Source organism: Betta splendens, chromosome 14 (assembly GCF_900634795.4).
Source record: "Betta splendens chromosome 14, fBetSpl5.4, whole genome shotgun sequence".
In the NCBI taxonomy this organism is placed as follows: Eukaryota; Metazoa; Chordata; class Actinopteri; order Anabantiformes; family Osphronemidae; genus Betta; species Betta splendens.
Genome location: NC_040894.2, coordinates 9566988 through 9594564, shown reverse-complemented (window position 1 = coordinate 9594564; position 27577 = coordinate 9566988). Strand labels below are relative to the sequence as shown.

The window sequence follows — 27577 nt, the reverse complement described above, 5'->3', positions numbered from 1 at the left end:
TAGGCGGCGCTAAAGCACCGTGTTGTGCAGACGTAGAAGAAGAACAAGGCAAGATATAGACCACGAAGAAGAAGAAGAACCAGTCCCATTCGTGTTGACGAATTACGGATGTGTACAGCGCTTCAGTTTTGCTTCTGGACACTAATATGATCTAGGCAAGTTACTGGTAATCATTTACACGATAGTTATTTCAAGGTAAGTATGTTTGGGTCATTAGTGTAATATATCGTGGTTTAGGCTCAGTTCCTCTGCTTACATTATTATCCTAACATTTTTCGTGTTGCTGTGTCGCACTAAATAAACAAAAGTAGGAAGAATGAATCCTACTGTTTCTAGTGTTATTTAATACCAAATACGCTCAGCCACTTTATTATCGAACAGCGACCGTAAATGTGGTGTCTGTAAAACTGTAGTTTTCCAGTTGACCTCTTTGTTCTCTGGCAAACAACAACATTACTGTAATTATTGGGTGGCTCCATGCTAACGTTTGGGAGTGCCACGTTAGCCACATAAAGGTGATCTAATTTCCGAGAGTGCATAAAATGCTTTTAAATTATTAAAAATAGGCGCGCCCGTGGAAAAGTAACTACACTGTGACCTTCCCGGTTCGCCAGTGGTTAGATTGTTTTAAAAGCTGCTTATGTGACCTTTAGTTTACACGGAAAAGAAACAGGAAAAAGAAAACCGAAGAAGGGTGTGTAAAACTGGCGCTCTGTCACACCGAAACATATGTATATTAAGAGCTTCTCTCTGAAATGTAATTCATTAAAACAAACTACTTATTTATATGTTTTGTGGGTTGTGATTTACCTCTTTCAAAATTGTATTTTACTGTTTTAGTTTAAGTTCGACTAGTTTTAAAAATGTATTAGCAAACATTGTTGCTAATAGAAAACTGAAAATCTGTTTGTGACTATATCTTATAGACAGAAAGGACAAATGAAAGGTTATGCACATCAAGCAGTCTTTGAAAACTGTATATGCCTGTTTTGTATTTTTACAGCTTTGGACAAAATGTTTGATTCAGGTCCTGAATACGGGTATGACTTTGAAGATGACACCTATTCATATGTAAGTTTCTAAAATAAATAATAAAAAGGGTAGGATTTAATCACGTTGTTTTTTGTATGTTACTTCAACTGTTCTCTTTCCTTTTTACCCTTAGCTGCCCCGCTGTCCACCAGGTAAGGTGTAATTAATTTTTCATTTTTACATTCAGATTAATACTCATTACAATGCTGCACACCAGTAAAGCAAATTTTTGTCAATGTCATTTTTATGACATTACAGATTGCCTACAATCACAGTTGTAACTGACCTTTTTTTGGGAAACCAGAGATTTCTGAATTTACACACCTAGAGATTACATGTAATAAGCCCTAAACATGCTGACAGTTGAAATTGAGTAAGTCAGTCGAGTTAAACCCTGTATTTTAATTTTATGTCATTAAGCTGAGATGTTTGAGCAATGGGGTCGCATTCCTGTTGAAACCAAAAAAGATGCTGCAGAGCGAATGAAAGTTTGTGCTTTCTGGCATCCCATTCTGCTGCAGCCAGAGTCCAGCAATATTGCTTTCTGGGCTGCAGATGTAGGACTCATCAGCCACAGGTAATTTCAGTTATGATTGCAATTTAAGCATATTTATTTACACCACATAATAAATACACATTTTATCCTTCATTGTTTAGAATCTGAAAGTTTAAAATTTTGTTCTCATAGGGGCAACGATGATCTAAGCCTAAAGCATCTGTGCAAGATAGAAATTTTGGAAACGATCCTTAAAGCCATGGAGAAAGGAAGTGTAAGTCATTGAGTAATACATTTGTTCAGTTTGTCATAATGCTAAACTGTAGAAAGAAAATAAAATGATTTAACTGTATCAAACCTACAGACATCATTTGTTAGTTTGCTGTCACATTTGTGTAAACAAATACATGACTTGATCTGACTAGATTAATTGATTTAAGGCCACAGACACTTTTACTAATTTAACATATTTTATACAGTGACTCCAATTCGGTGGAAAGCTCTCATTAAGAGGCAGATGAGAGATTTTGTCTTGTGTGATTTATTATAAAAATAAAAGAAACATAAAAATAAATAAAAAACATGGTTGCTGATCATGCACATCAACAAACCAAAAACCAGCTGGGGAGATCAGTGCACACACCACGAAGGTGTGATACGAAGAGCCAGTAATCTTTAGGTTGTCTCTGCCTTTAACCCCTTTCTCTGGCTCTGGTGGAATGTCTCTCTGGACCAATAGAATTGTTTGTGCCACCTAATCCGGCTGTGAGTGAGAATGTTTACATTCTCACTTTTGCATTGGTGCATTGGTGTCTTGTTATCAAAAGGAAGTAACATCAAGCTTCAAAGACAAGATGCATTAGGTTTTACAGCATTGGGTCTGGTGGGGAGTCAGATAAGATGGAGCCAGAGACCAGGGTGTAAAAGACAAACACAGACAATAAACTATTAGTCAGTCAAACAGAACATCAGATGTTTAAACTTGATGTATGACAGGGTAGAAGAGATTAGTTGTTTGTGTAAAAATGTTCAGTATTGCACCTAACCAGCACATAATGACTGAAAAAAAAAGAAAAAGCACAAAGGCACAATTTTTCCCATTACACTTTATCTGTAGTGGTCCATGTATTCAATGGTCGTTTACATGTTACCTGAGATGGTGCATAGCACATACTTTATTTAGCTCTGCAGAACAAAATCTGAAACTGATGTCTACTTCTTTTGTTGCAGTTAAAAATCGAGCCAACAAGACAAATCTTCCTGTTAAGCAATGGGCTAACCTCTGTGAGTACTAATACTGTGTATGTTTGTGTATATGTAGCAGAAATAATCTAAATGCCAAGATACAGACTACTAAAAAGATAATGCAACATACAAAAAAAGAAGGTGGACATGTAGTCAGCAAATGTAGTCAGCAAAGGGTTGCCTGCTTTTACTGTATATGCATATGTCATTGTGTCAGGATCCAGATCACTATGGGGTTCTGCGTGTGGCAGTAGACTGGTTGGCAAGAATAGAAGGATCTGGCATTGTCCAGCAGATAGCGGAACTTGGCGACAGAGCTACAACCGTGGCAATTCTACAGGTTGTCTTCACAGAGTGTAAGAGTACAGAAACATTTATCATTTTTAAATTAAACATATTGGACACTTTACAGCAGTTGTGTGCATTGGATCGTTTTTTCACATTGTACGTCTTTTGCTTTTGATCAGTTGCAAAGTACATTCAGGAAATGGCTAGCAACACAGAAAGGACTATGAAAGCACTGATGGCCCGACCACAAGAATATCTCATGGAGGTAAGAAACAACAGCACTTACTGTCTCTGTCCCTGTCCCTGTTGTATAATTAAACATGTTGGTCAATCGTGTTTTTGAATAAATACATTGCTGTGTATTTACCAACACTTTGACAGGGACCATGGCCATCTAAAGGTGGTCATCTGTATTACTTGTGTGATGTATTGTTCTCAGTAGATACTATACTTGCATACTATACAACTAAGATCATCTCCTTGAGGTACTTCAGAGGAACATACATGTATTTGTCAAGTTTAAGCTAAGCCTAAACTTATCTGTTGGAGGCAGTTGGCTCCAAGCTTGACATTAGTGACTTTTCACTACAGTCTTTGCAAGCTTGAACCCTGTTTACTCCAAATACAAACTGGCTTTGCCTTGTTCCTTATTCAGAAATGCGAAGAAATGAAAAGGAGAGGAAATGAGAAGTATCAGAAACAGGAGTATGAAGATGCTTTAAAGTATTATTCCAGAGCCATCCGTCATTAGTAAGTAACATCTTGCGTCAGAATTCTTGTCTTTTTTCTAGTTTATTTAGATGTTTAACATACACATGAAATAGGTGAATATTGTAACAGCAGCATCCCAACATACAAGACTAACAGCTTGCCTCCTTGATAGTGGCAGTAGAGTTAATAACATTGGATACGGTAATAACTTGGTAAATCTGTATAATCCTGTAACTGCTGTCTTTTTGTACCTGCTTCTCATGCAGCCCTGAAAACCACATAATTTATGGGAACAGAGCCTTGTGTTATATCAGATGCAAAAACTATTTGTAAGTACTATTCATTCTGGTGTAAGTACTAAGGTTGTTTGACATCATCAAAATGAATGATGTTCGCTATTGCAATCATCATCACTACCCTGTTTTGATGATTACAGAAAAGCAGTTGTTGATGGAAAACGTGCTACTCTAATAAAACCACACTGGGCAAAGGTACTGCTACACTAGACACGTACTGCACCAATTCTTCCTTAGCTTTGATTTTTATTACATGAGTAAAATGGTTTAAACTCATTGCTAATTGGTCATTGTTTGTTTGCAGGGTCACTACCGCTACTGTGAAGCTTTGTTTTTACTGGGTGAGGTAAAAATGGCTGTTAAAGCCAACCTAATGGCGCAGAAAGAGTGTAAGAGTGACCATGATGGACTGAAAGACCTGGAACAGCAGCAACAAAAGTTCATCATTGAAACCTCAAATCCCAAAGGTGTTTTTCCTCCAGACATTTAATCACATTTGGATTTTTTCATCCACCTGAAACTATAAATATGCCTGAAATGCTTATCTTGGTTTGTAAGGATTATAAAATGTCAAACACTCTAGATACTTTATATGTGTACTACACTGTCACACTACAATTTCTGCCCAATTTCAAAACCTTTTTTATTTGCACTTACATGTTACAATAAAATGCACATAAATTTACATTTTTTTCAGGTCTAATTAGGTCCTGATTAGTTTTTGTAGTTGGTGTCTCTCTAAACTGTTTGTTTTGATTTTAGCTGGTCAACTGAAGAGTAAGAATAAAAGGTGTGTATGAACCTATACATATTGTACAAACATGGATAACAAGTTCTCTTAAACTTATGGAGGATGATATTTTTTGGGTTTATGTAGATCGGGCAGTGCTAACAGACCAGGCACAGTGGAGTCACAGTCTGCAAAAGCTAATTATAAAGCTGGTGATGCAAGCAAAGCGCCACAGACTAAGGTCAGTATATGGTTCTAGTTATTTACTCTTGGGACCATAAAAGTTTGCACAATGAAGCCTTGTTAGATCCATTTCAGGGATAACACGAATTGTGTGTTGGCAGGTCTCAGCTGTTAAACAAAGCAAACAACCCGGTGAGTTTAAACCCTACTCTTTTTAACCAGGGTTTTTTATATCAATTTAGTAATAAATTGCTTGCATGTGTTTTTCTTTGCAGCTATTAACAAATCATATTTAAAAACAAAACAATGTATACATCTCTCACATATATTCTCTGTCCAGTGAAAAGTGAACGATCCACACAGGCAGACAGCAGCACCAAAGACTCTAAACCGTCAAAAAGGTTAGTAATGTTGCTCTTATCTCTTCGATTTTGCTCCATGGTGTCCACTTCCAATTTAGTCCATTGAGGAAAAACATGACTCAGGTGAGGGGCTGTATTCAAAACTTCAGTGACAGTTAAATTAGTTGATTCCTCTTAATTTTATAGTCAGTGTCTATACATCAGTTTTAACAGTGACCACAATAAAAAGAAACAGCTCAAAATGTCTAAAAAAAAAGACAAAGAAAATGAGCAAAAAAATAAGTAGCAGTATGTAAATTTATGATATAATCATCATTAACAATAAGTACATTTTTTTAATCATGCACTTCCAGTGATTTTTCATCAAAGAATGGAAAAGACGAGTCTAGTACTGCGGTGAGAAAGAAAAAGAACGCATGTTTTCAGTCCAAAGAAGAGGTAAGACTGTGCACATGTGTCATGTCTGCAGCTGCAAACACTGCTAGATTTTTGTCAGCATCTTTGTGTATCTGTGCTCTGTTTAAAACCAGAAAGTGGTCGATAGTAAAGCAGTGTGTAAAGAGTTGCGATCCATAGTGCAGGATGCTCACACTGCCCTGACAGACCTCCGCAGCCGGAATGCAGTTCAAGCCTTCACCCAGGCAGTGTTTATAGTGGAAAGCAATACACCTGAGGTAATCACACCTCTGGAAACAGTGCTGCAACCTAACAACAAAACTGATATCTTTCCTTTCTAAAATGTTTCTTAGCCAAATAAAGTTTAACTTTTAAGTCAAATTAGTGAATTTGTGGTGAAAAAAATACTTGTTTCCTTTCAGGAACTTGGACTTTCCACAGTGGATGTACTGCTGTTATCTTATGGTCTTGTATGTGCTTTAACAGACGTCGGCCAGCCTGAGGTAACTACTGACTGATAGCTGAGTTTCAATAGAGACATCACATTACATCACATCATTTACATGCACTATATCAGATTTTGGGGAAGTAACGTTTTTGCTTCCATCATTGTGTTGTAGAGTATTTGAGTAGCATTACAGAAAAGGAAAGCTTCACATGTTCTGTATGTAATAGGATGTTTTTTTTCTGAGACCCCAATTAAACATAAATACATGATATAAGTAGTTAATGCTCCAAAGCTGCGTCGTAAGTGCATACTGTATAGTGTTACATTTCCCCTACATTCAGTATAAGCTCAATGTTTCATGTGTAAGTGATCATACAAATTAGATCAACTCAGAAGCTTGGAGCACTGAGTAAATTTCATGGTTGCAGTTTTAACATATATGTAACATATGAAACAGGAGTTGGCAAAAGCACACTTCCATCTGGAGAAGATCAAATCAGCTGAGGAGAGGACCTTTCATTGTCTGGTGTACTATGCCACTGGCAGGGTGTATCTCAAAGAGAACAGGTACTGTACCTCCAGTTACAACAATGTGATGTCACTGATTCCCACCATCTCCTGTGTCAAACTATTCATATCACTTTACTGATCTTAGAGGGAAATTGCTTTGTCCAGACTTGATTGCTCTCACAGATAGAAAAGAAAGGAAAAAACAACAGAATAGCAGACACAACCAGCATATATAAAAATATACACACACATTCCCTACAAGTTAATTATATATACACATGTCAATACTAATATTTACTAATGCACATGCAAAATTTCCTCTTCCTCTAACAGGTTTGCAGTTGCTCTGCAGCGGTTTTTAGATTCATTGCAGATGGTCAAAAACAAAATAACTCCTGGCAAACTCACCTGGCCTTTAACAAAAGAGATTGTCAAAGAAACAGAATTAGACTATTTTAAGGTAAGTGTGTTGGAAGAGTGTTGTTCTTCAGTGTGTGTATATAGAAAATATCTTTTTATGGCATGGTTGGTAGGGAGGACCTGTGGTTAGAGAATATGTCGAAGTGTTGGGCAAAACATTGAACCCCAAGTTGTTGTTGTTGTTTCAAGCGAGCGCCATGCATTATATCTGTGTATAAATGTGAGAGTGCATGGGTGAATGAGAAACTACTGTAAAGCGCTTTGGATCTTGGAAAGTGTGTATAATGTGTGAATCAATGGCTCACATTTGATTAAAGAGTTTTTATCTTGTAATTTAGGAGTGCAGGTTACAAATTATCATCAGATTGTTTTTGGTGTGTGTTTTCTGTTCAGGAAATTTTAGAAAGCGCTATAGAACTGTGCAAATTTCCTCCTATTCCCGATGCTATTTGCCGACTAGAGAACTGCCTGGTCCCGTTCAAAGCTGAAATCTACTTCACTGATCCAGATTTTAAGGTAACTGGCCTAATATTATCATTTAAAATGTGTAAACCATAAAAATGGTCGATTTTCAAAGATTTGTGATTCCTTTTTATGCAGGGCTTCATTCGACTAAGTTGCTGTCACAACTGCATTGTTGAGTATCACATCACCTGTTGGAAGACATTTAAGACATCATCTTCGTCTGATAAGAATGATAAGGTAAGTTAAGATCTTGCAATTTTCTAGAATTCCTAGGACCCATCCAGGCTGGTTGCTCCATGCTTCAAGTCTAAACTCTGGTAAATGTCTTGCAGGATTTTCTTCTAGAAATGTGTTTGACTCCTGACTGTGTTGGCAAAATCTGTAATATCCAAATCTATGGTCAAACAGGCCTCCTGAAGTGCAAGGTAGGGAAATTATTTGGAGGTAAAATGAGAAATGAGTCAATGCCAATTTATACGTTACAGGATTAATGTTGACCTGATCTTTCTTTCTCTTAGTTTGAAGCTGGCATTGTCAGACCACAGACTGAGAAGAAGCCAAAAGTAAATCAGAAATGTACAAGGTAAGACGGCAATAATGCTTGAAGAAATTACCCACATGCTTTAAACTGAAATTAAATACAAACCAAACCCATTCTCAGTTAAAAAAAAAATTAAAATTTCATCTTTTCTCTGTTTTAGTCTAAAGAAATTGAAATCAAAAGAAGAACGCAGGCATAAGAGAAAGCAGCATAAGTTGTCATTTCAAGAAAAGGAGACGGTTGTCAATCATGATGACATTCTGCCAAAAAAAGAAGACACGGCAAGTCAGATTCAGCAAAAAGGTGATATATCTACCGACACGTCTGAAACACACAACTGTCAGAGGCATTAGTGATTTCAAACATTTCTGCATTTATGGTGTTTCTCTTTTTTCATTTTTTGGTTTTCGTAATCTCTTACATCTAATATCTTGGTGTAATCAGTTTGTGGTATGATGTTGACATCTGCAGTTTTAAAAATTAATTTAGAGTATCTATTGCTTAGAGCTGCATGCTAACTTTGTTTTTGGTTCTTATTGTTCCCTCCCCTCTGTTTTAGCTTGGTTGTTGTACAGGGATCGGGTTCTTCTTCAGATCAGCCAGAACATGGAGCTCCTGAGGGAGGAGAAGGGCCTCCAGGTGTCTGCCCTGACCACCAGTCTCAAACCCTGGCTGGAGCTGGACTTGTCACGAGGGAACCGGTTGGCTCAGAGGATGCTGAACTGGCAGCAGGAGGCTCTGCAGACTGTTGGTCAGGTGTTCGAGCTGCTTCTAGAGAGGAAGAACCGGGTCTGGGCTCGCGTCTTCATCCAGGAGCTCAGTAGCTGTGAGGATGTGAACCCCAAACTGAACACCTGGGCGTGCAAGCTCAACAATGCAGGTCATTATTTAGCATGATGTTGTTCCGAGCTGTGATAGAAAACACACCCAAATATGTGCCTAAACATTATTGGTCAGGTTTAACCTCAATTTTGATTTACTTTTTTTACTCAGGCCTGACTGCTGCAAAATCTTTCATTGAGCGATATGCAGAGCACTTGGAGCAGCTGGACTTGAATCTTCTGCTCAGATTTGGTCCAGTGGAGGATTTAATAATGGAGAAACTTAGTACTACGCCCGAGCTTTTATCAAACATCAGCTTGACTGTGACTGAATACCTGAAACGGGCCCCGCCGCATGACACAAGACTTTTTATCTGGGCTTTGGAGGAGCACAGGGATCAGTATCCTTCCTGCCACACTATACTCGATGAATATTTTGATATGATGGGTGAGCATGTTCATTTAATCAATATTTGCTATTAAGACCTGTATAATCTTTGCCCTGACCTCACATGTTAACTTTTGTTTTTCAGATGGACATTGTTCAGTCTTAAAAAAGTCTGATGAAAGTGATAACGTGAGTCTATTTAGTGTAGTAGTTATGTAGCTATACTGATAAATAATTGGACTTAACCAGCAGTAGTTTTGTACACTGTCCCCTGCACAGGTCCAGTGTTTAGTGATAAAATCATGGTATCTTAATGATAATGTAAAAATGGCTACAAATCAAACTCACCCTCCTGTTAATCACTACTTCTTCTTCTACACTTTGGCAAAGTGGTGCAGCTTCTAAAAATGTTGACACAGCTTAATGCTCTGCTTAATATGATTATATAGATTTGTCGGAATCTTTTTAACAGTACAATGTGTTTGTTTGTGTTTCAGAATTCTCTTATGAAAACTAAGAATCGAGGCCGAAAAAAGAAACAGAAAGAGCCAAAGGTGAGGGGCTGGATTAGTAGTTGTTGGCTGCAGAGAGAAACGCAGTAGTGTAGCATCACATTGACACATTTCCGGTTCTCTCTTTAGGGTGTTATTATTTTATCTGGGGGGAGGGGTGTAACTCCAAGAGATGACTGGGACCAAGACTATTTTGAAGATGATTCTTTGTAAGTAGCACAAACAACATATTGTACATAGATTGTTGCTGCAGTTATAATTTTGTAACTGGTTCTAATCAGCCTCCTTGTTATTAACAGATTATTCCTAGATCCTGCTGAACCTTTCAGTGTGCCGAGCCACCTTCGAGATCAAGTGGCTGATTTTGAGCGCCAGTACAACGGCGCCAGAAGCAGAAGTCAGTGTAATAACATTTTGGACAACAACCCCGACCCAACAAAAGAGACTTTGTATGAGTAAGTGCAAAATATATCAGGTCATTCATGTGGTAGATAAGTGTTTTGATAGGCCTGAGTAACGCGCTGCCCTATGATGATTTACACGTTTAAATCCAAACATGTATAATGTTCTTTCCTAAAATCATTAATTCATGATGTATCTACACATAACCCTTACTCTTCTTCATATAAGTTGAAATGATTACCTTTCTACTACTGCAGCTACTTTGCCCAAATCTTGGAAGAGCATGGCCCTCTGGTTGCTGAGGACCCTCTGTTGGTGGGTGAATTGGAACATTTTCCTTCGGTGGCCCAGTTGAACATCCAGGAGGCAGGCGGCATTGAGGCCTTCCTCCTGAATTCCCTTCGATTCATAAAGATGGGGAGGTGTATTGGTCTGGCTAAGCATGCTGTGTCACTGCAGCAGGCTGGACATGGAAGCCTTCTCGATGAGCTGGATGATCTAGAGGATCCTGACACAAACCCTGAATTTACTAAAGCTGCTTATTCAAACTGTCTGGACAATTATTTATCTGCAGAGGCTGAAGTGTATCTCCCAAATCCTCATCTATATGCGTATGAGTCTGGGCCCAATCTTTACTCTCACTGGAGCAATGGTGACGATCAACTGCAAGAGCCTTACTTTTCCAATATTGACTATGGGAACATTGATTTTTCGGATCTTATGGATCTTTATACATGTGAAGATGGCTGGCAAAAAGACTCCTTGATGCCTGAGGAAAACATTTTGTTCAAACATGCAGCAGTTCAGGTTAATGCCAACATTTTGCTGTCTTTTAATAAAAATAGATGTAATGTAAAAATACATTATTTCAGTTCGTTTTTATTCTTCACAGACATGTCAAGATACAATGAGGAGTGTAGCAGTGAATACAGAACTTTATGAGCCTTTTGAAATCTGCTCGGTGAGTTGATTATTTTTAAATAGAGCTTAGCAGGTACTGCATTTTCTTCCTACCTTTTAGAATGTAAAACAAATCTGTTAACATTAGAGGCCAAATTGCACAGTTGCCCAACTGGCATTACGTGAAACAAACACATACAATATGTCTACTGTATGTCTATTTATTTATTTATTACAGAGGGTGTGTTTAACTGGATTTCTTGTTGATTTATTCTTTTGACCTTCTTCCAGGGAGACCTCAACAAAAAGGCAAAACACAACCAGGAGTTGGAGCAGCAGATGAAGATGATGGCGAACGGCTGTGACGAAATCAATGTAAAGCAAAAAGAAGAAACTGCCAGCCTTGAGGAAGAAATACAGAACATCACCACCAATATACAAGTGATTGGATGACCAGTTGCCGTGAAATTGAATTCTAAGTGAAGGCGATGAATTTGAAGGACTATAAGCATTGGCTTTCATTTCTCTCAAGGTGACCAATACAGAGCTGATGCTGTTCCAGCAGAAGCTGGAAGAGGAGGTAAAGAAAGATCAGAAGGAGAAGAAGGCCAACCAGGAAGCCCTGAAATCCCTCAAGCTGGACACAGAAAAGTTGGTGGAGGAACAGGGAAGGTAAGACTGAAGGATTGCGGTGAGGCTTCTGGGCTGTTCTTTAGTTTATTTTAGCAATGCCATGTTTACATTGATTGTGTATTTGTTTAGCCTGGTCAGAAACATCCGAGAGAAGAAGAAACAATATCAAGCAATGCTGAATGATTTCCTGGAGCTGGGGTAAGACCAGAGATGGCAGAAATGACGACGCCTAAACTCAAATGTACCAGACATTTATTCACTTCTTGTTACACAGAAATCAGTCAGCGGCTGAGAAGATGAGTCTGGAAGATGAGATCAAGCGCTGTAAGGCCTTGTTGGCCTCAGCTAAAAGGAGGTCACACACTGCTCAGGTAACATCTAAGTCAATATAATAAGGATGTTGCTATAAATCTGTTTAAATGGCCCTGACTAGTGTAGAAAATGCTTGCTGTTGAGTTTGTGCTGGAGACGGAAGGAGAAAGGCTTGGCCACCTAATAGACATAACTTTGACTGATGCCTATTTGAGAGTTCAGCAGCATATTAATTGAAAAGTATTGTACAAAGGAGGTTTTGTTTTATAATAGGTAGGTTGCTCATTATTGAGCATTGTGAGGTTCCTGTGCATGGTATATCTGTTGCAGGTTACTTTTTATTCAATAACAACAATATCAAAATCCTGTTTGATTTGTTCTTTTAGTTGTCGTTGTTGGAGAGCACCCGGGATCAGACTTTGTACGGCTTCCACACAGAGCTGGCAGATGCCAAGGCTTTGCTGAGCAAACTCAATGATGTCACTAATAGGTAAAGGAGACAAACCACAGATGTACATTACTCTGTACCGAATGGACTAAAACTGGACCAGATGGTTTCTGAGTGATGCCTTCATATTTTCAGATACACAAACCCAGACTTGGAAAAGACTAAAAGCATCTGGAGGGCCACTGTCCAGGAAGTTGAAGAGAAAATCTCTGTTGCTCAGGTAGATGACTTATATCCTTAAATAAGTGTTTCATTTTTATGTAGTATGTCTGCATTTGCATTGTGGAAAAGAACCTATAATGTATTTGCTGAAGCCACTGTTCCTGTTTGTTCTGTTGGGCAGACACAGTATCAGCAGCGGATCGACCAAGTGAAGAACGGGATAAGACTCAGTGGGTTGATTCCAGTCAATATCAAAAACCAGCCCGAACCTTCAGCAGCACCAGTAAGTCTCCTCACATGTTAATGAACTTCCTTTTTACACTTAACATGTAAGTAAATAGGAAAAATCTGATTTAAGTGTTAAGTTTCCTGTTCTGTGTGTTGCAGCTCTCTGTAGCAGCCAAAGAATTTACTTCTCAGGCTTCAGGCCAGATGCCACACAAAGCTCCATCACCCGTGCATCTCTCTGCAGCAGAGGCACCGGTTGCTGCAGCTCAGCCACAGCACAAACCCAATAGGCCACTGGCGCCTGCACATGCCACCGTGTTTGACAAAGCGATGGAGCGCCTTGCTACCATTTTCCCTGGCTACAAAAGGTAACATGAACCACTAAGTCAAACACTTCCAGACTAGAAGTGACCTAAAGAAGCCTGGCAGCAGTTTCCACAAATGTCCTGGGTACAATGTACCTTTTTTTTTCTTTCACAGATCAGATTTGATGAGGTTTGTTCAGGAGTTCCGTTCTTTCTGTGGTGGAAGTCTTACCAACATGACAGTGGAGAGTGTCGTTAGTGGAGTAACCCAGCTAATCCTGGATCATCAGGTAACTCTACTTTTTAAAGGTTTTAGCAGATGCAAAATTACCTAGAACATTGTGGCCAAGGTTCTTTATTTGCAGTTGTGAAAACCAATGTGTTTGCTAAGAGTAATTCCACTGATGGTCTTATCCTCTCTTTCAGGACAATATTAATTCCAGCAGCTCCAACGCTGCAGGAAATGGGGATCCTGCTCACAGCGCTACTCCTCCTTTGGTGACCCCAGCTCCAGTCTGGCAGTCAGTTGGACACCAAAGAACAACACATTCCAGTGCAGTAAGTCTAAACTATCTAAAGCTATTAAGTGGACTGACATTACAAAACTCTGCGAGGTAACCGTGTTGGTCTCACACACTCTTAGATTTTTCACATTTTGTTACAATGAAAAAAATAGATAAATAAAATTAATATTTACAAATTGTTTTAATTCCACATTTTAAACAGCTGAATGCTTCAATTAAAAAAAATTTAATCCATAAATGCATAATTAAGGAGGGAATGTGTATTTAAGGCAGAAATTCTATATTAAATATTTACTGTTGTCTTTTTATAAGCCGGAACTGCCTTAGGACAAATTAGCAAACTGTTAATTTAGTTTAAGTAAATGTAAACAAAGGGAGCCTTTGTTATGCCAATATGTAGCAGGTGTAATGTATTACCACAGCAATTTACACTCATTATTGACCTGATAATACATTAAACATAACATAATCCTTCACTCATTAAAGAATAACCTGAAGAAAAAAGAACACAGAGCAGAATTATCATCCTACAGTTCTTCTGGGTTACCAGTCAGTAATCAATGTCTGTCTTTATTGCAGCTAAACATGGAGGATCCCTGCATCATCTGCCATGAAGACATGACTGCAGACGACATCTGTGTGCTTGAGTGCAGACACAGCTTCCACAACGAGGTGAGGACGAAGTTTCAACTGGTGGCTGAGCAGTGGAGGATTTTTTATTAGATCTTCCTACCTTCACAGGACATTCACACTAGCAAAACAGAATTAACCATAAAAACATGAATGTGCATTCAGCATCAGCTGGTTTTAATGTGTACCACTTGTGTTCAGTGTATCAGGTCGTGGCTCAAGGAGCAGAGCACTTGTCCCACTTGCAGAGATCATGCCTTGCTGCCTGAAGATTTCCCTGTGCTGACTGGCAGGAGACGGCAAGTCCCATAATGCCTAGATTTGCATCCTCTTCTATACTACCTAAATGGCTTGTTTTTTTTATTACTAATTGTTTTATTAAACTCTTCAAAATATGTCTGTAGCATGTTGCCATTTCTACTGCTCTTCAGCAAAAATTTCACCATTAAATGTCACTAAACCAGTCATGTTTGTTTAAGCATCTAATGCTGTTCAAGTTTACTAAACATTGTGGTACAGTAAGAGATTTGAACTTCACTAATTATGACATCACACAAGTCCGTATAGTGTCTATTTAGGTTATATTTAGAAAGGCAACTGTCCTATTAAAGTCACAACTCATTATCAGAAGAACCTGTCTGCATTTATTTTGCTTACATTTCTAAACAAACCTGGGGCATCATGTCTTCTGCAGTGGACATGTTGGTGTTTGGGGAAAAATAGTGTAGTGGGTTGTCTACCGAGAGCGGCAGCAGGCCTGTGTGCTGATGGGTCTTCTATAGGTTCAGATTCTGCACAGCTTCAGAGGGAAGTTCTCTGTGATCAGATGGTCATCATGAAGCACAACCACAATGTTGACTTCAAACTCTGAAAGACATGAGAGCAATAATTTTTAATTTTCTTTAGATTTTAAAGGTATGCATAACTTTTAGGCTTATCTAGATAGTTTTCTCGAACTCCATTTCTACTCCATGTATATACATATAATTTTTTTATTTACTCACCGACTTTAAAGTTGGTGGTCTCTAATGTGGGGCAGGTGAACAGTCTGGGGAAGATCATATAGATGGGAATAGAGAGGCCATGGCAGACGTCTCCTTCAGCGATCTGGATGTTCTGGATCTCTGTGGCATCTCTGGCGTAGCCTTCAGCACAACCTGAACACGGCAGGCGTTTAGAAAACAAGAGGCTTTGCTGCTGCAAAGCCAAGAGGGGTCCAGGAACATCACAGCAGCAACTTACCGCAGGTCTCCACTCGCACAAGCTGCAGCTCGATACTCTTGATGGGAACGTCTGAGTGCTCCACCACCACCTCTCCAGTTAGAGGCTGGCTGATCACACAGTTGGTGGCGTCTAAGTGACCTCTGATTAGAAACTTTGGCAGTAAACTCCTCTGAAAACAAAGGAAGTTCATAGTGGTCAAGTATCAACATGCAGCTGTGAAATGAATTTAGGACATGACTTGGTTTCCTCACCTCACGGGTGTTTTGCAGGGTGTCTGGTGTGATGGTAAAGTTTACTGGTGTTGGGACAACTCTGGATTTCTGTGGCTAAACATAAACACAAATAATAAAGGGCTGACATCAGAGTTTAGAAAGCGTCAGCTATAAAGCTACTTTAAAGACATTTTTGGTAACAACTGCTGTTTTATTGACCATTTCATATACTATACATGTCATTTAAAATGATTATTTCAAGACTGAATCAAGTAAATGTGATATTTTGAGATCATAGGAGACATCACTATAAAAGGTAAGAGCATTGTGTCCCAAATACTTAATGATTGTATTAAAAAAAAGACATGATTTGGATTACAGTTAGCTAGTTAATGGTTAACAATAAGTTGGATCTAGTTTACACACTTTAAAATAAATTGGTGTCATAAGCAAAAGGAGAACACAGCTGGATGAAAATAATCAAGCTAACCACATCTTTATAGAAATAACTGACAATGGTCTGGTTTTAAATATGGTCACAGACTTAAAATCCTGCAGCCTATTTGACAATAAATTAACAGATGTCACATTAACCACATCATGGTAGTTTACAGACATCAAATCTGTCACACTGACCTGACAGTGCACAATGAACTCACAGTTCCTGCTCAGGTCCTTGGCCAGCAGGGAGCGCTTCAAGTCACAGCGGAGCGTGTACTGAGGAGACACAGGCAAGATGGTGTAAAAAGAATAATAACCTACTAAAACACAGATTAACGTTTTTCTTTTTTACTGTATAGGATTTTGCAGTCTGTATTTTAATTTAATGTAGGCAAATAAAAGCAGCCCTTTAGGTGCTATTATATATCCTGTTTTCGATTCTCTCTCACCTGAATGTTGACGAACACCCCGTGGTAGGTCTCGTACAGGACCTTGTTGCCTTTTGCGTGCAGAGGGAACTCGAACGGGATCTCAGTCTTGCCTCCTGGGATCTTTCCTGCCTTGGCCACCTCAATGTTGGTGCTGATCAGCTGGATGGGCTGTAACATAAAACAGGAATGTCAATAACATTTCATGTTAAGCTAACTCTAAACATAAAAACATCAATCTGATCCTTCCCCTCAGTTTAAGCAGGGTAATGCAACACATATTTTTAATAATAATCGTAAATATTCTGTTGACCACTTGCCAAGCAACAAACAAAGGTTTGTATGAACCTGGATGAATACAAAGTTGCAGAACCAGACAGGACGGGCTTATACCAGTAATCTTTACCTGTATTCATTATTCACTAATCCTACCGGCCTACAGGAATCAGTGACGTTTGAATTATCATGAAGACAGAAACACCATGAGGCTCGTAGTTCACCTTGACAGAGTTGTAGAACGCCTCAAAGACGCCGACGCTCTTGGAGCTCAGCTGCAGGTTCACCAGTCCCTCCATGCTGAGAGTGATGCCATGATGCTGCAGCGGCTCTTTAGACGCCAGCACGATGACACCGGCCACCACCTCCTGTGGATTCGATTACAGCCATGGCTTTAATCGCGAAAAGTCTGCTAAAACAGACCATTAAGCACGGATGCCATCGCCTTTGCATGTTTATGTTCGTTTGGAGATTCGTTTAGTACAGCAGCAATCCACGTAAACTAGCATCTGTTGTTACCAATTTGGTTAAATTAAGCGAGGAGGGGGGTGATTACATTACAAGTGACAGCCAGGTTATAGATTTACTTTTCTACAGCACCAACACGTTCTCTTGTGAATATATGTCAGTGTTTTCCTGTAGTGTGACGGGTCACAGCTTTTAGCTGTAGCTCGTGAGCTGCTGGTCATGTGACACCTTAGTACCAACACTTTGCTGATACTTAATGTTACTATGAAATTAAAGACAGAAAGGCACACTTGAGCTAAACATGTTACAGATGAGGTTTGTTAGTTCACACAAGCTAATTGTGCTCAACATAGTTAGATACTTACCCCTTCACGATAAACTTTATTGGCTCTTTTTAGTCGTATGTCCAAAGTGGCGCTCATGGCTGCACATGGACCAGAAGACAGATATTTAGAGAACTGGTTCCGGACTCGTCCTTGGTAAAACAACAGAAAAATTGCTTAAAATGTTTGAATTTGCCAGCATTGCTCTGTATGTCGATAGCAGCAGAAACGCCACAACTTCCTGTAAAAAAACAGGAAGTCAAACAAGCTTCCGGTCCAAATCCTTCAAAGTAAACGCTTCATTTCAGTTACAGATGAAAGGAGCACTTTACAAATTAAACAAGAAAAGTAATCACATTTTATTTTAACATTATAAGTAGTATATACTAAATATATATCCAACTTACCTTTTATGCAGTAGAACAAACAGATCACACATTTGGGTACAGTATCTTTAGGAGTTCTGATTTCAGAGGTAAAATTGTTTGTTTGTGGAAAAAATTCAAATGATTAAAGACAAAGTAATTGTGTTGGTGTGTTTTGTATTTTTAGACCAGAATAAAAAAAAACACATAATATGCAATGGTGACACTTAATTATCAAAATATTTACTCCATAAATTCTCATTGTTTGTTAATAAACCACCTAAATGTCAAAGTGCTCCTTACCCAAAAACGTAAGACAGCATTTTGTTGTCTAAGTGGTGACACTTTGATGCTAACTGATGTTGTGTTAACTCACATCTATGACATATATGTTTTCTAATTTTAAGAAAATAATATTTTTATTATAAGTAGCTTGCTTGTGTAGAGAACACTTTTACTGATGTGTCTCTGAAAGTAAAAGATCAGTGCTTTGGTTTGATTGTTTTGCCCAGATACAATCACCGGCAGCCAGATCAAGCTCCTCAGTGTTGCCATAACACGACCTGGGAAGCCAGAGAGACAGTCGGTCTGTTGGCTGAACATATTTTATCCATCAAAGGCCTTGATTCATTCATCTTTTCTCCTTTATTCAATTCGTAATTAACACTTAAATAAATGTATCAGCAAACTGTAGTAAAAGTATCAAATGTATCATCCCAGACTGTGTCCATACAGGGTATTATACTACAATAAATGACATATTAATTTATTATTACAGATGTTTTAAGTTAATTTACAAAAACCCAATTGTACTAATTCTAGTATCTGAGTACATTGTACACAACATTGTACATTGTTCTCCACCACCACGTGTTCTACATTTATCTCAACTTCCATAAAACTTTAAACATCACAGTTATTCACTTACAATGTAGTACTAGTTTCTATTAACCTCTACATCACATGCAAATATTCCACCATTAGATACCATTAAATATATATCACCATGCCCAATATCGATTACTAGATCAATTCAGAAAACAAGGTAAATCTATTTTCTATTAATAATGTTACAGTGTGTCATACCTAGAAGGAACAATAATGCTAAAGGTTATTATAACTTTTTTAGTTAAGGTTAAATGACAATTGCCTGATCACAAATTTAGTAACCACTGATTAAAAAAAGCTTTTTTACAAAGTGAAAAATGTATCTAAAGAATGTATTAAAATGTAGTTTGCAGTGAAATGTGATGAACAACAACAAAATGTCACAAGTATTGTTGTGAAAAATTGGATTGAAAGAGTTTTTCTGAGTTTTAGGTATATTATAATGCTCATATAGGTCGTGTTTGGTCAGAGCTGAGAGAATAACTGATGACCAACATATGACATTTTCATGAAACAGGAGCATCTGTCGTCTATTCATTTTTATAGTTCTCCTCGAGTTTTTGCTTCTCTGTGTTGCTACTGACCAGGGCTGGGTTGTTTATGACTTGGACCTTGTCAAAGAACTTGAAGTCTGCAACATAACGTCCACCCGTGCTGCTGAACAGCACCGGCTGGAAGTCGTAGCCCCAGAGGATCTCCTGAGGCGTGTAGGAGGTGCGGCTCTGACACATGGCCGCTGTCGACTCCATCGTGGCATTGAGGGTGACCAGCAGCTCGAACTCTCTTGTGTGAAGGTTCTCCACGTTCAGCCCTGCCAGCGGGCTGTGCTCATCCAGGATATGGTAGAAGGTGATGGGCAGGATGAGGAAGGGGCACTCGCTGCTGGAGTCCACGTGGAAATCAACAGAGCGCTGATATACTTGTGTCTTCTCGCCCTCCTCCGTCACATTGGAGTGGAGGAGCTTTCCAGTCAGCTGGCACTGGATCAGGGGGCTTTTCCTCATGTTCGCCACCCTCACCATCAGACACAGCTTGCCATGGTGCCGGCAGATCACTGCCAACTGGCTGAACTTGATGGTCTCTGCTCGCTTCTTCGGCCGAGCCAGTTTGGCTAAAAAGGCCCCCGTGACAAAGATTTCAGCCAGGCCGGTGATGACGAGCTGAGCCACCAGAGTGAAGATGGCCAGAGGACACTCCTCTGTGATGTAGCGGAAGCCGTAGCCAATGGTGGTCTGGGACTCCAGGGAGAAGAGGAAGGCCCCAGTGAGGCTCTGCACGTTCATCAAGCACGGCGTGTGGCTGGAGTTTGAGCCGGTCTCAAAGTCTCCGTTGCCCAAGCTAATGAAGTAGAAGATGACTCCGAAGAGGAACCAAGTCATGACGAAGGTGGAGGCGAACAGAGTGAGTTTGTAGCGCCATTTCATGTCCACCACGGTGGTCCAGATGTCGTGCAGGTACAGCCGGACCATACCTTCGACGTTGTCAATTCGCACATTGTTGTGGCCGTCTTTGGAGATGATCCTTCGCTTGACCGCCGCCTTCCTGTTGGCCATGATCTGGTGGAGCTGACTAAAGCTTTGTCTCTTCTGAGGGTTTATTTTTGCATTGCCTGACTGACAAAACACCAAAACAGACTGAATTAATAACTTAGCTTTATTAATTGCACATTCTAATAATATGATCTTTTTACACATAAAACTGAACTACATTGTATTAGAAATCAAAACAACGCCTTAAAATAGATCCACCTGATTGTTTAGTTATCCTTGACCCCAGTATAATAGCATGAAATATAATATGCAGCGCTGAACGTTCCAGGAACAGTGAAATAGTTACTTACTAACAACAGAATTGTCCCTCGGGAAACAGTTCACATTGTTCAGCTGAGCTGCTCCCACAGATTCACCACGTCACGCTATTATTCAAGCCATCACAAAATCATATTTCGTCGAAAACATAAAGGCCCCAGTAAACGGAATTTAATCAGGCATTTGTAATTAATTGATTTTTGATCTAAAAGTCATGAAGAGTAAACATAAAGATAAAAAGAGGAACAGATGGCAATGAATGGTAAAATACTTTACAGTATTTCATGTAAACAGAACAAAGTGTCTTAATGACACATCACTGTCACAGATTACGTTAACGCCTTACATTTAAAACAAGCTGAAAGTTAACTTTTTAGCAAACTGTTCGAAGAGCAAGACATAACTTCATCTGGTGTAAAATCAATTGTTGCTTCATTAATAATTATGCAGGATGGATTATACTCACGTTCTGTTGCAGGGTTGTTGATTAATCTCAAATGCCTTCACTTGTCACGCAGTGTGTAAATTGAAGATAGTTCAGTGTCTTGTTTCCTTCTGTGGTTCTGAGATTTGCGGGCTGAACTTTGGCACAGCTCTATTCAGGCTAAAACCGAGATGAAAGACAAAGCTAAGCTGTAAATGCCGTTCTACATGTGGGTTGGCCTTTATGTGCCACCTCCCCTACCTGTGGACAGGTGAGGACAGCAGCTCCTTTTGTGTTTGCTATTGCTTCAGACACTGCCTCAGATCTACCAATAATTCTTTGAAGGGCATCATGAATTCCTAGGAACTTCTTGGTGTCATACAAATAAGTGGTGTTTCGTCTCTATTCCGGTCCAATATTGGAAATCATAACTACAAAAGTTACAAAAGTGTGCATTCAGCGGAAAATGTGCAATTGAAACATGAGCATTATGTGTTTTAATTCAAACAAATAAGGCTTAAATGTAATTTATGTTTTGAAGTTTTTATTGAGAACAGATTTTAACTTTGACCTAGTGTGGTTGAAAAGGCCTGGGGGAAGAAATAAATGAGCAGACTTGTAACCCACGTGTGGAGGCTGGACTTGGCTCAGTAGAAGCACTTTTCTTTATTACTCAGTGCCAATGAGACAATGACAAACAGGAAGCCTGTAATATGTTTATTATCTTATCTGGTAACAAAATGTTTTTAATATTTAAACGCAGACTTATACAACTGGGGTTAACAGAGGGGATTTAATGTCTTACGAAATGTATCATGTGGGGGCAAACAGTAAAAAAATTACCATTCTTTGGATGCTCAGTCAACATGTAATTTTAATTTTTGATGCCTAGCAGTTTTTTTAATGCAGAGTAAAAGTAGAGTGTAAAAAATTAGTGTAACGGCAAATAGGCTGGAAGTCGACCCAAGTCTGAAGGGACAAATGTGAAGTTCCACAAGGGATAATGCATCTAGAATGTAAAAAGGTGAAAGGAGATAGTGGAGAGAAAGTAATACATAAAGTGTGATAGCTAAACAAAGCCTGAAAGGTCAGCTGTAGTGAAAACACTCAGCAAATTCACTGACCTGTAAAATACAATAATCCAATTAAGTTAAAATGGAAATGAATAATACAATAAATGTAAGTATTGAATGAAGCAAACATCATTTAAAGTGCACTGGTCACTTAGTCACTAAGTTGAATCTGTCTCCAGTTTGTCATATGCTGTTTTGTTAAGTCTCTGCAATTACGTTATGACCTTGAATCACACTCCAGAGATTTGTTATTAACATTATTATTGCCCACATTCCTGAACGGTAGACGTGCGTTAATAAAACCCCTTTTCCATTACAGGAGCTGATAACCTGTACAAAAGGTGGTCAGTTCTGGCTGCACTTCTCCTGTCACTCTGTTTGCCTGTGGATGTTGTGCCTGAGCAAACAGGTCTGAGTGCAAACATGTTACAACAAGTACATTAAGGAATCACTAGATCTAAAAATTAGTGTTTTTGCAGGCAGGTATGTTGTTATTAAAAAATAAAAGCAGTGTTACTCTCAAATATAAATTAGACAAAGGCCAAACAGCCCAGCGCCATCTAGTGACCAATGTTTAAATCGCTGCACCCAGAGTTCATATCTTCTTCAATACCCATGATACAGTTTCACAGAATAACATCTGACACAAAAAAGACCAGTAATTGCTTTTATTTACAAAAACAACTCTCCAGTACCCAGTGTTTTAGACAATGTTTACCTAGGTATACAAGGAGCATGGTAATAGAAGTATCTTTCAGGCCAGTGAATAACATGTGCACAGCTCATTTCATGTTGATCGGGTCATTTTCCCCGAACTGCGTGTATAAATTAGTTCAAGTTCCGAACCTGAAAAAGTTTAGGAGAAGTCTGATGTTCACTGTGGTGCAGTGTTTGCAGTGGTGGCTTTCAGGATGCCTCGTAGCACCTTGTAATTGTTAAGTGGTTGGTTTTCTTTAGGGGGGTAACAGGGTCCGCGATCCGTTGAGTATGAATAAGGGAACCTCAGGACCCAAAGACCATCAGGGGGCAACACGATGTCTGTCTGCTCTGGATGAAAAACTGGACATGGAGGAGGACCAGGCTGCACCTAAAAGCCCACAGAAAAAAGGCCATTAATGACATTTGTGTCAAAAATATATTAAACACATGAACTATCAACAGAATTTAACATATACAAAGTGTTCTGGAGAGAGCAGGACTTTACCTGTGGGTTGAGGGTAACTTCCAGAGGGCCATCAGGCACCACAATGAAAAGGCGAGCTAGCTGGGCAAAGTGAGGCTTCAGGCCACGGCCCTGGGACGGGGAAGCGATATAAAGGGGCATGTCTGTGTTGAGCACCCTGGTGGCAGGATCTTTGGCGCCTCCTGGTCCCATCACCTTTACTATTTTATCAGGCCCAGAGCTAATGAAACGTCTTCCCCTGCTGTCTTCATACTCAAACCCCACAAAAACCCGAGCCATGTCATCCCTCCGGCGACTTCTACCCAATCCTCCAGTGCTCCCTCTCTTTCCCACCAGTGTCTTGTTAGGGACTGGCCACGAGGAGTTGCTACCGTTCAAAGGCTCTGTCAGTCCTGTATCGTCCTCTGATCGAGAACGAATTACCAACTCCCACGGCAAAAGGAAGGAGGAGCCGGGGAGAAAGCCTGGCTGTTCCAAGCCCGTGTGACAGTTGTATGACTTTGCTGGGCCCAGTTTGACCAGTGACCAACTGGAGAATTTGGGTAACAGGCCTTTAGGGCAGCCAGAGTGCATCATACCAGGGAGGTATTCCACTGTGGAGGGCTGGCGATCTACAAGGCTTGGCCTCTTTTGCTGGACTTGGGCTTCTGTGCCGTCTCCATCGCCATAGGGCCCCAAACTGTCTGTGGACTGGCCCAGACTAAGAGCCAGACTGAGGCTGGTGTCTCCAGGAGTGTGGCTCTGTGCAGTACTTGGTTCCTTCAGCCTCTCTGGCTCACCAGAACCCGAGGTCTCACATTGCTGTCGCTGAGGTTGGTTAGAAGCTGGGGCTGGGGCTGGGTCTGGAGTGCTGGCCTGGAAAACAGGAAACTCAATCCTCTCCAGCTTCCCACAGCATTTCTCGTCCAGGATCTGTTGATAAAAACAGAAATATCAAATACTTGTAAAAGAGAAGTTATGACTATTCTAATATTTGACTTAGAGTGAAATTTACATTTGAATCTTGGAACAACACTAACATCCATACAGTGAAACTTTCCCTTTGTCAATTAAAATTTAACAAACTATTTCACTGTCAATATCACATTTCTTTTGACACAATAGGCCTTTGGATTATTTAAACACTATTTAGTGTAATAGTAAGTCAGTGTAGGCAACATTGCAAATCACAGCGATGATTTTGCATCAATGGGAGTGAGAGTCTGTGGGACAAAGAGAATAATTCCACCCACAGAAAAGCACTTAATCAAGAAGAAACACATCAGGCAGTTTGACTGACAGCTGATCCCTATAAAGTACAGAATAAGACAACCCACATAAGATCGTTACCAGCACACTAAATACAGATAAGCACAATCAGAGCTGCAGTTGTAATATTTGACAACTAGCTGAGAGAAACGGGGTGTGAAGAGCATCCTGACCTGATAGAAATCATAATTGGCAGCTTGGATGTCGAAGGGATCCTCGCGGGGAGCCTGTTTCCTGCCACAGTTGCAGGAGCTGGTGGAGCGCCCCCTGCTGTTGTGATTCATGATGGGTGGGTTGTGATCCATGTCAGACTTCTCTCCTACAACAAGAATGTTGTGTAACTGGTTTTGAACAGATTCCTCTAAAATATACACAAATTAAATAAACAAATACACAGGTAAATACATGTATAATAACACAGACAAAACGTGTTTCTAAAGATGTTACAATTTTTTGCAGCTACTCAAAAAATGTCTTCCTCTTGTCCCTGGTCACTTAGCATGTGTGTGAAGCTGACTGAAACGTCACTCTTAATATAAACTCCATGGTGGATTATGCTGTGTAACTGTCTGTAACCCAGATGAGGTGTAGCGAAGGACAAGAAAGTAGAAGAGCGGGCTCACCGGGCTGTGGCAGCAGGTGGAACTTGTGAACACAGTGTTGGTCTGTCAGGCTTCGCTCCTCACACAGCTGATGGCCGTTGCTCCAGAACTTATAGCAGTCCTCATGAAGCTGCAGTGCGTAGCGCTGGAAAGCCACACCGCGAGCATGCTGGCTGTACACCCGCAGACCCTGCGCCAGCTGATTTTTGTGTACCGTGGTGGTGTAGTTATGGGGAAGGTTGGACTGGTAAGCACTGTGAGCCAGTGGCAGGGCTTTCTGACACCTGTTCTCAGAGAACTTAGCATCTGCCTCAAGAAATCCTTCCAAAACCTTCAGCTGGCTTTGCGCTTTAGTGGCTAACTCAGCTATTTCTTCTTCTGTGTTAGTAATTAAAACTTGGTAAAGTCGGGAGGCGACCTGGACCCATTTCGAGTAGGTCGGCAGCTCAAAGTGTGAAGGTTGTGGGTTGCGTCCGACGCTGTCGTCAAAGCCTTTCTTAGTTAGCACCAGCTCTACATGCTGCCAGAGAAATTCTTTTAAATTACAGTCCACAAGTTGACCGCTCATGGAGAAACTGCTCGAGTCCCTACTGCAGCTTGACCGCCGAGCTGAACGTCTTATCTGCTGATAACGCCTTGGCCCTGACACTACAGGGGTGGAGTCTTGATCGCACAGGACGCAGTTGGATCGCAACTGAGCAAGCAAGGTCCCCACAGGGTCCTCGTCTGCTGCGGGTATCACGTAGACAAATGCTTGGTTGGCAGGCACCGTGAATAAGCAGTTGCTGCTTTGGTTGGTCAGGACCCTACTTTTACGGAAGATGCGGTAAATTTGGTCCTCCAGGGCATGCTGCAGCCGTCTCCTGGGAGAGTGCTTTTTGGGTTTGTCAGCATTTGCTCCAGAGTCTGAGGTGTTTCCAGAAACCTTGGAATAAAATCGAACAATGTGTAAATAAAACACATACAAAAATCATGGGATTTGTTATTATTACAGCACTCAACTCAGTTCATGCCATAATATTTATGGGAGACAGAGATATGTAAATGGCCCTCAAATACCACTAGTCTGTAATGGGAATAACTATAATATTATAATTTGGGTTCGCTCTGCATTTGTAGCATCTGTGTTTATCACATGCAGTTGTTTTATTGTTTTGTCATTTTATTTAATATATAACGTCACATTAAAAGCAGCTGGTTATAATAAAAAATACAAAACCTTGAGAGTGTCGTTCATCTGGAAGACGAAGAGCAGGCGTGGAGGACACGGCCGACAGTTCACCTTCCACTCTTTGGACACCGAGCACTCTTTGATGGCAGCTCGGATCAGCGGCAGGAGCTTCTGCCGCAAGGCGTCCAGAGCTCGGAAAAGCCGGTCGTAAGTCACGTCGAAGGTCTGGTTGGGGTGGACGAGCAGGAGAACGTGGCACACGGAGAACATGTAGAGAAGGTGCAGACAGTGTTGTCTGTCGAGGCCTTTCCAGAAGTCGTGGGCGTCGGAGTGACTGGTGCTGGAGCTCAGGGACTGACAGGCCCGCAGCAGCTGTCGGCTGTCGCAGACGGAGGACAGGACCAGGTAAAGAACTCGATTCTCCTGGTTGTAGAACGACTGGATGTGGCTGTCCGCTGTGTCGCCGTCCTCCGATTCCCCGAACAGCGGGAAGATGTGTTTGTCCGCCAGCGTGTTGATGAGCGACTCCTTTAGCGGCGCCGACTGCATAATGCTTTTGCCGAAAATACCGACAACACATAAACCTTCGTCCCGGTAGGCAGCGTCCTCGATAATATCTGACTGAAGCAAAACCCCCATACTCACAGGGAGAGCCATGTTTGCTTCCTTCATGGTGGAACTCAGGGGACTACTAACAACGATACACCAATATCCGGTTTTTGAACTATGTCCGAGTAGGCACAACATTCGCATTAAAGTTCCTTTTTGTTTTTTTGTTTTTTTGTTGGTAAATGCTGTCGTATTTGGTGCTATGTTAAGAATTGTTCTACATTAATGTATCATATTTATTAAAATGTTTTTTTTTGTGACCTAATATTAATTATTGCTGTCAAATAAATGTGTTTGCAAAAAAGCACAGTCTGTGCCTTTCAGTTGGTGCTTTAATAATAATCAATTAATATGTTAACTGATTAAGTGATACATACAGCTCACACAATGTAAGTAACAAAACCGATTTGAGAGAAGAGAAAAATACAAAATGCAGACACCATCTA

The 27577-nt window shown here is 40.2% G+C and overlaps 4 protein-coding genes across 11 annotated transcripts; 1 reads left to right on the top strand and 3 right to left on the bottom strand.

Annotated features, from left to right (window-relative positions):
• The first annotated feature begins 55 nt into the window (after positions 1-55).
• Positions 56-14791, top strand: ttc3 (tetratricopeptide repeat domain 3). Of its 3 annotated transcripts, none has more exons than XM_029173614.3 (46): positions 56-195; positions 1004-1071; positions 1166-1184; positions 1453-1609; positions 1721-1802; positions 2759-2812; positions 2991-3129; positions 3241-3326; positions 3717-3811; positions 4039-4101; positions 4209-4263; positions 4373-4535; positions 4831-4858; positions 4946-5039; positions 5143-5173; positions 5322-5382; positions 5697-5781; positions 5874-6017; positions 6162-6242; positions 6645-6754; positions 7031-7157; positions 7511-7633; positions 7718-7819; positions 7915-8007; positions 8101-8165; positions 8284-8426; positions 8683-9003; positions 9117-9392; positions 9478-9521; positions 9830-9886; positions 9974-10053; positions 10144-10299; positions 10504-11053; positions 11139-11207; positions 11438-11587; positions 11679-11818; positions 11909-11977; positions 12054-12150; positions 12478-12581; positions 12675-12759; positions 12883-12984; positions 13089-13297; positions 13410-13524; positions 13661-13792; positions 14338-14430; positions 14590-14791. In XM_029173614.3, the coding sequence occupies exons 2-46, from the start codon at positions 1015-1017 to the stop codon at positions 14698-14700; spliced, it is 5217 nt and encodes a 1738-aa protein (XP_029029447.1). In that variant the 5' UTR covers positions 56-195; positions 1004-1014; the 3' UTR covers positions 14701-14791. The 3 variants fall into 3 exon arrangements, with proteins under 3 accessions (XP_029029447.1, XP_055370636.1, XP_029029448.1); XM_029173615.3 differs by having other exon boundaries at positions 58-155; XM_055514661.1 differs by having other exon boundaries at positions 14338-14791.
• Positions 13574-18024, bottom strand: vps26c (VPS26 endosomal protein sorting factor C). 5 transcript variants are annotated; one of them, XR_003788145.3, is made up of 9 exons: positions 17803-18024; positions 17194-17337; positions 16715-16864; positions 16461-16541; positions 15864-15938; positions 15631-15781; positions 15393-15545; positions 15060-15255; positions 13574-14509 (listed from the first exon to the last, which is right to left on the bottom strand). XR_003788145.3 is itself a non-coding variant. In XM_029173617.3 (9 exons), the coding sequence occupies exons 1-8, from the start codon at positions 17857-17859 to the stop codon at positions 15173-15175; spliced, it is 894 nt and encodes a 297-aa protein (XP_029029450.1). In that variant the 5' UTR covers positions 17860-18024; the 3' UTR covers positions 13574-14509; positions 15129-15172. The 5 variants fall into 5 exon arrangements, 3 of the variants coding, with proteins under 3 accessions (XP_029029450.1, XP_029029451.1, XP_029029449.1); XR_003788146.3 differs by having other exon boundaries at positions 13574-14455; XM_029173617.3 differs by having other exon boundaries at positions 15129-15255.
• A 723-nt stretch (positions 18025-18747) lies between these two features.
• Positions 18748-21458, bottom strand: kcnj15 (potassium inwardly rectifying channel subfamily J member 15). 2 transcript variants are annotated; one of them, XM_029174634.3, is made up of 2 exons: positions 21288-21458; positions 18748-20622 (listed from the first exon to the last, which is right to left on the bottom strand). In XM_029174634.3, exon 2 carries the CDS (start codon positions 20564-20566, stop codon positions 19544-19546), a length of 1023 nt encoding a protein of 340 aa, XP_029030467.1. In that variant the 5' UTR covers positions 20567-20622; positions 21288-21458; the 3' UTR covers positions 18748-19543. The 2 variants fall into 2 exon arrangements, with proteins under 2 accessions (XP_029030467.1, XP_029030466.1); XM_029174633.3 differs by having other exon boundaries at positions 18748-20626; positions 21288-21457.
• A 1513-nt stretch (positions 21459-22971) lies between these two features.
• On the bottom strand, positions 22972-27429 carry smg8 (SMG8 nonsense mediated mRNA decay factor). The gene is made up of 5 exons (XM_029172947.3): positions 26571-27429; positions 25373-26276; positions 24923-25068; positions 23523-24413; positions 22972-23405 (listed from the first exon to the last, which is right to left on the bottom strand). The coding sequence occupies exons 1-5, from the start codon at positions 27273-27275 to the stop codon at positions 23193-23195; spliced, it is 2859 nt and encodes a 952-aa protein (XP_029028780.1). The 5' UTR covers positions 27276-27429; the 3' UTR covers positions 22972-23192.
• Positions 27430-27577: the final 148 nt, after the last annotated feature.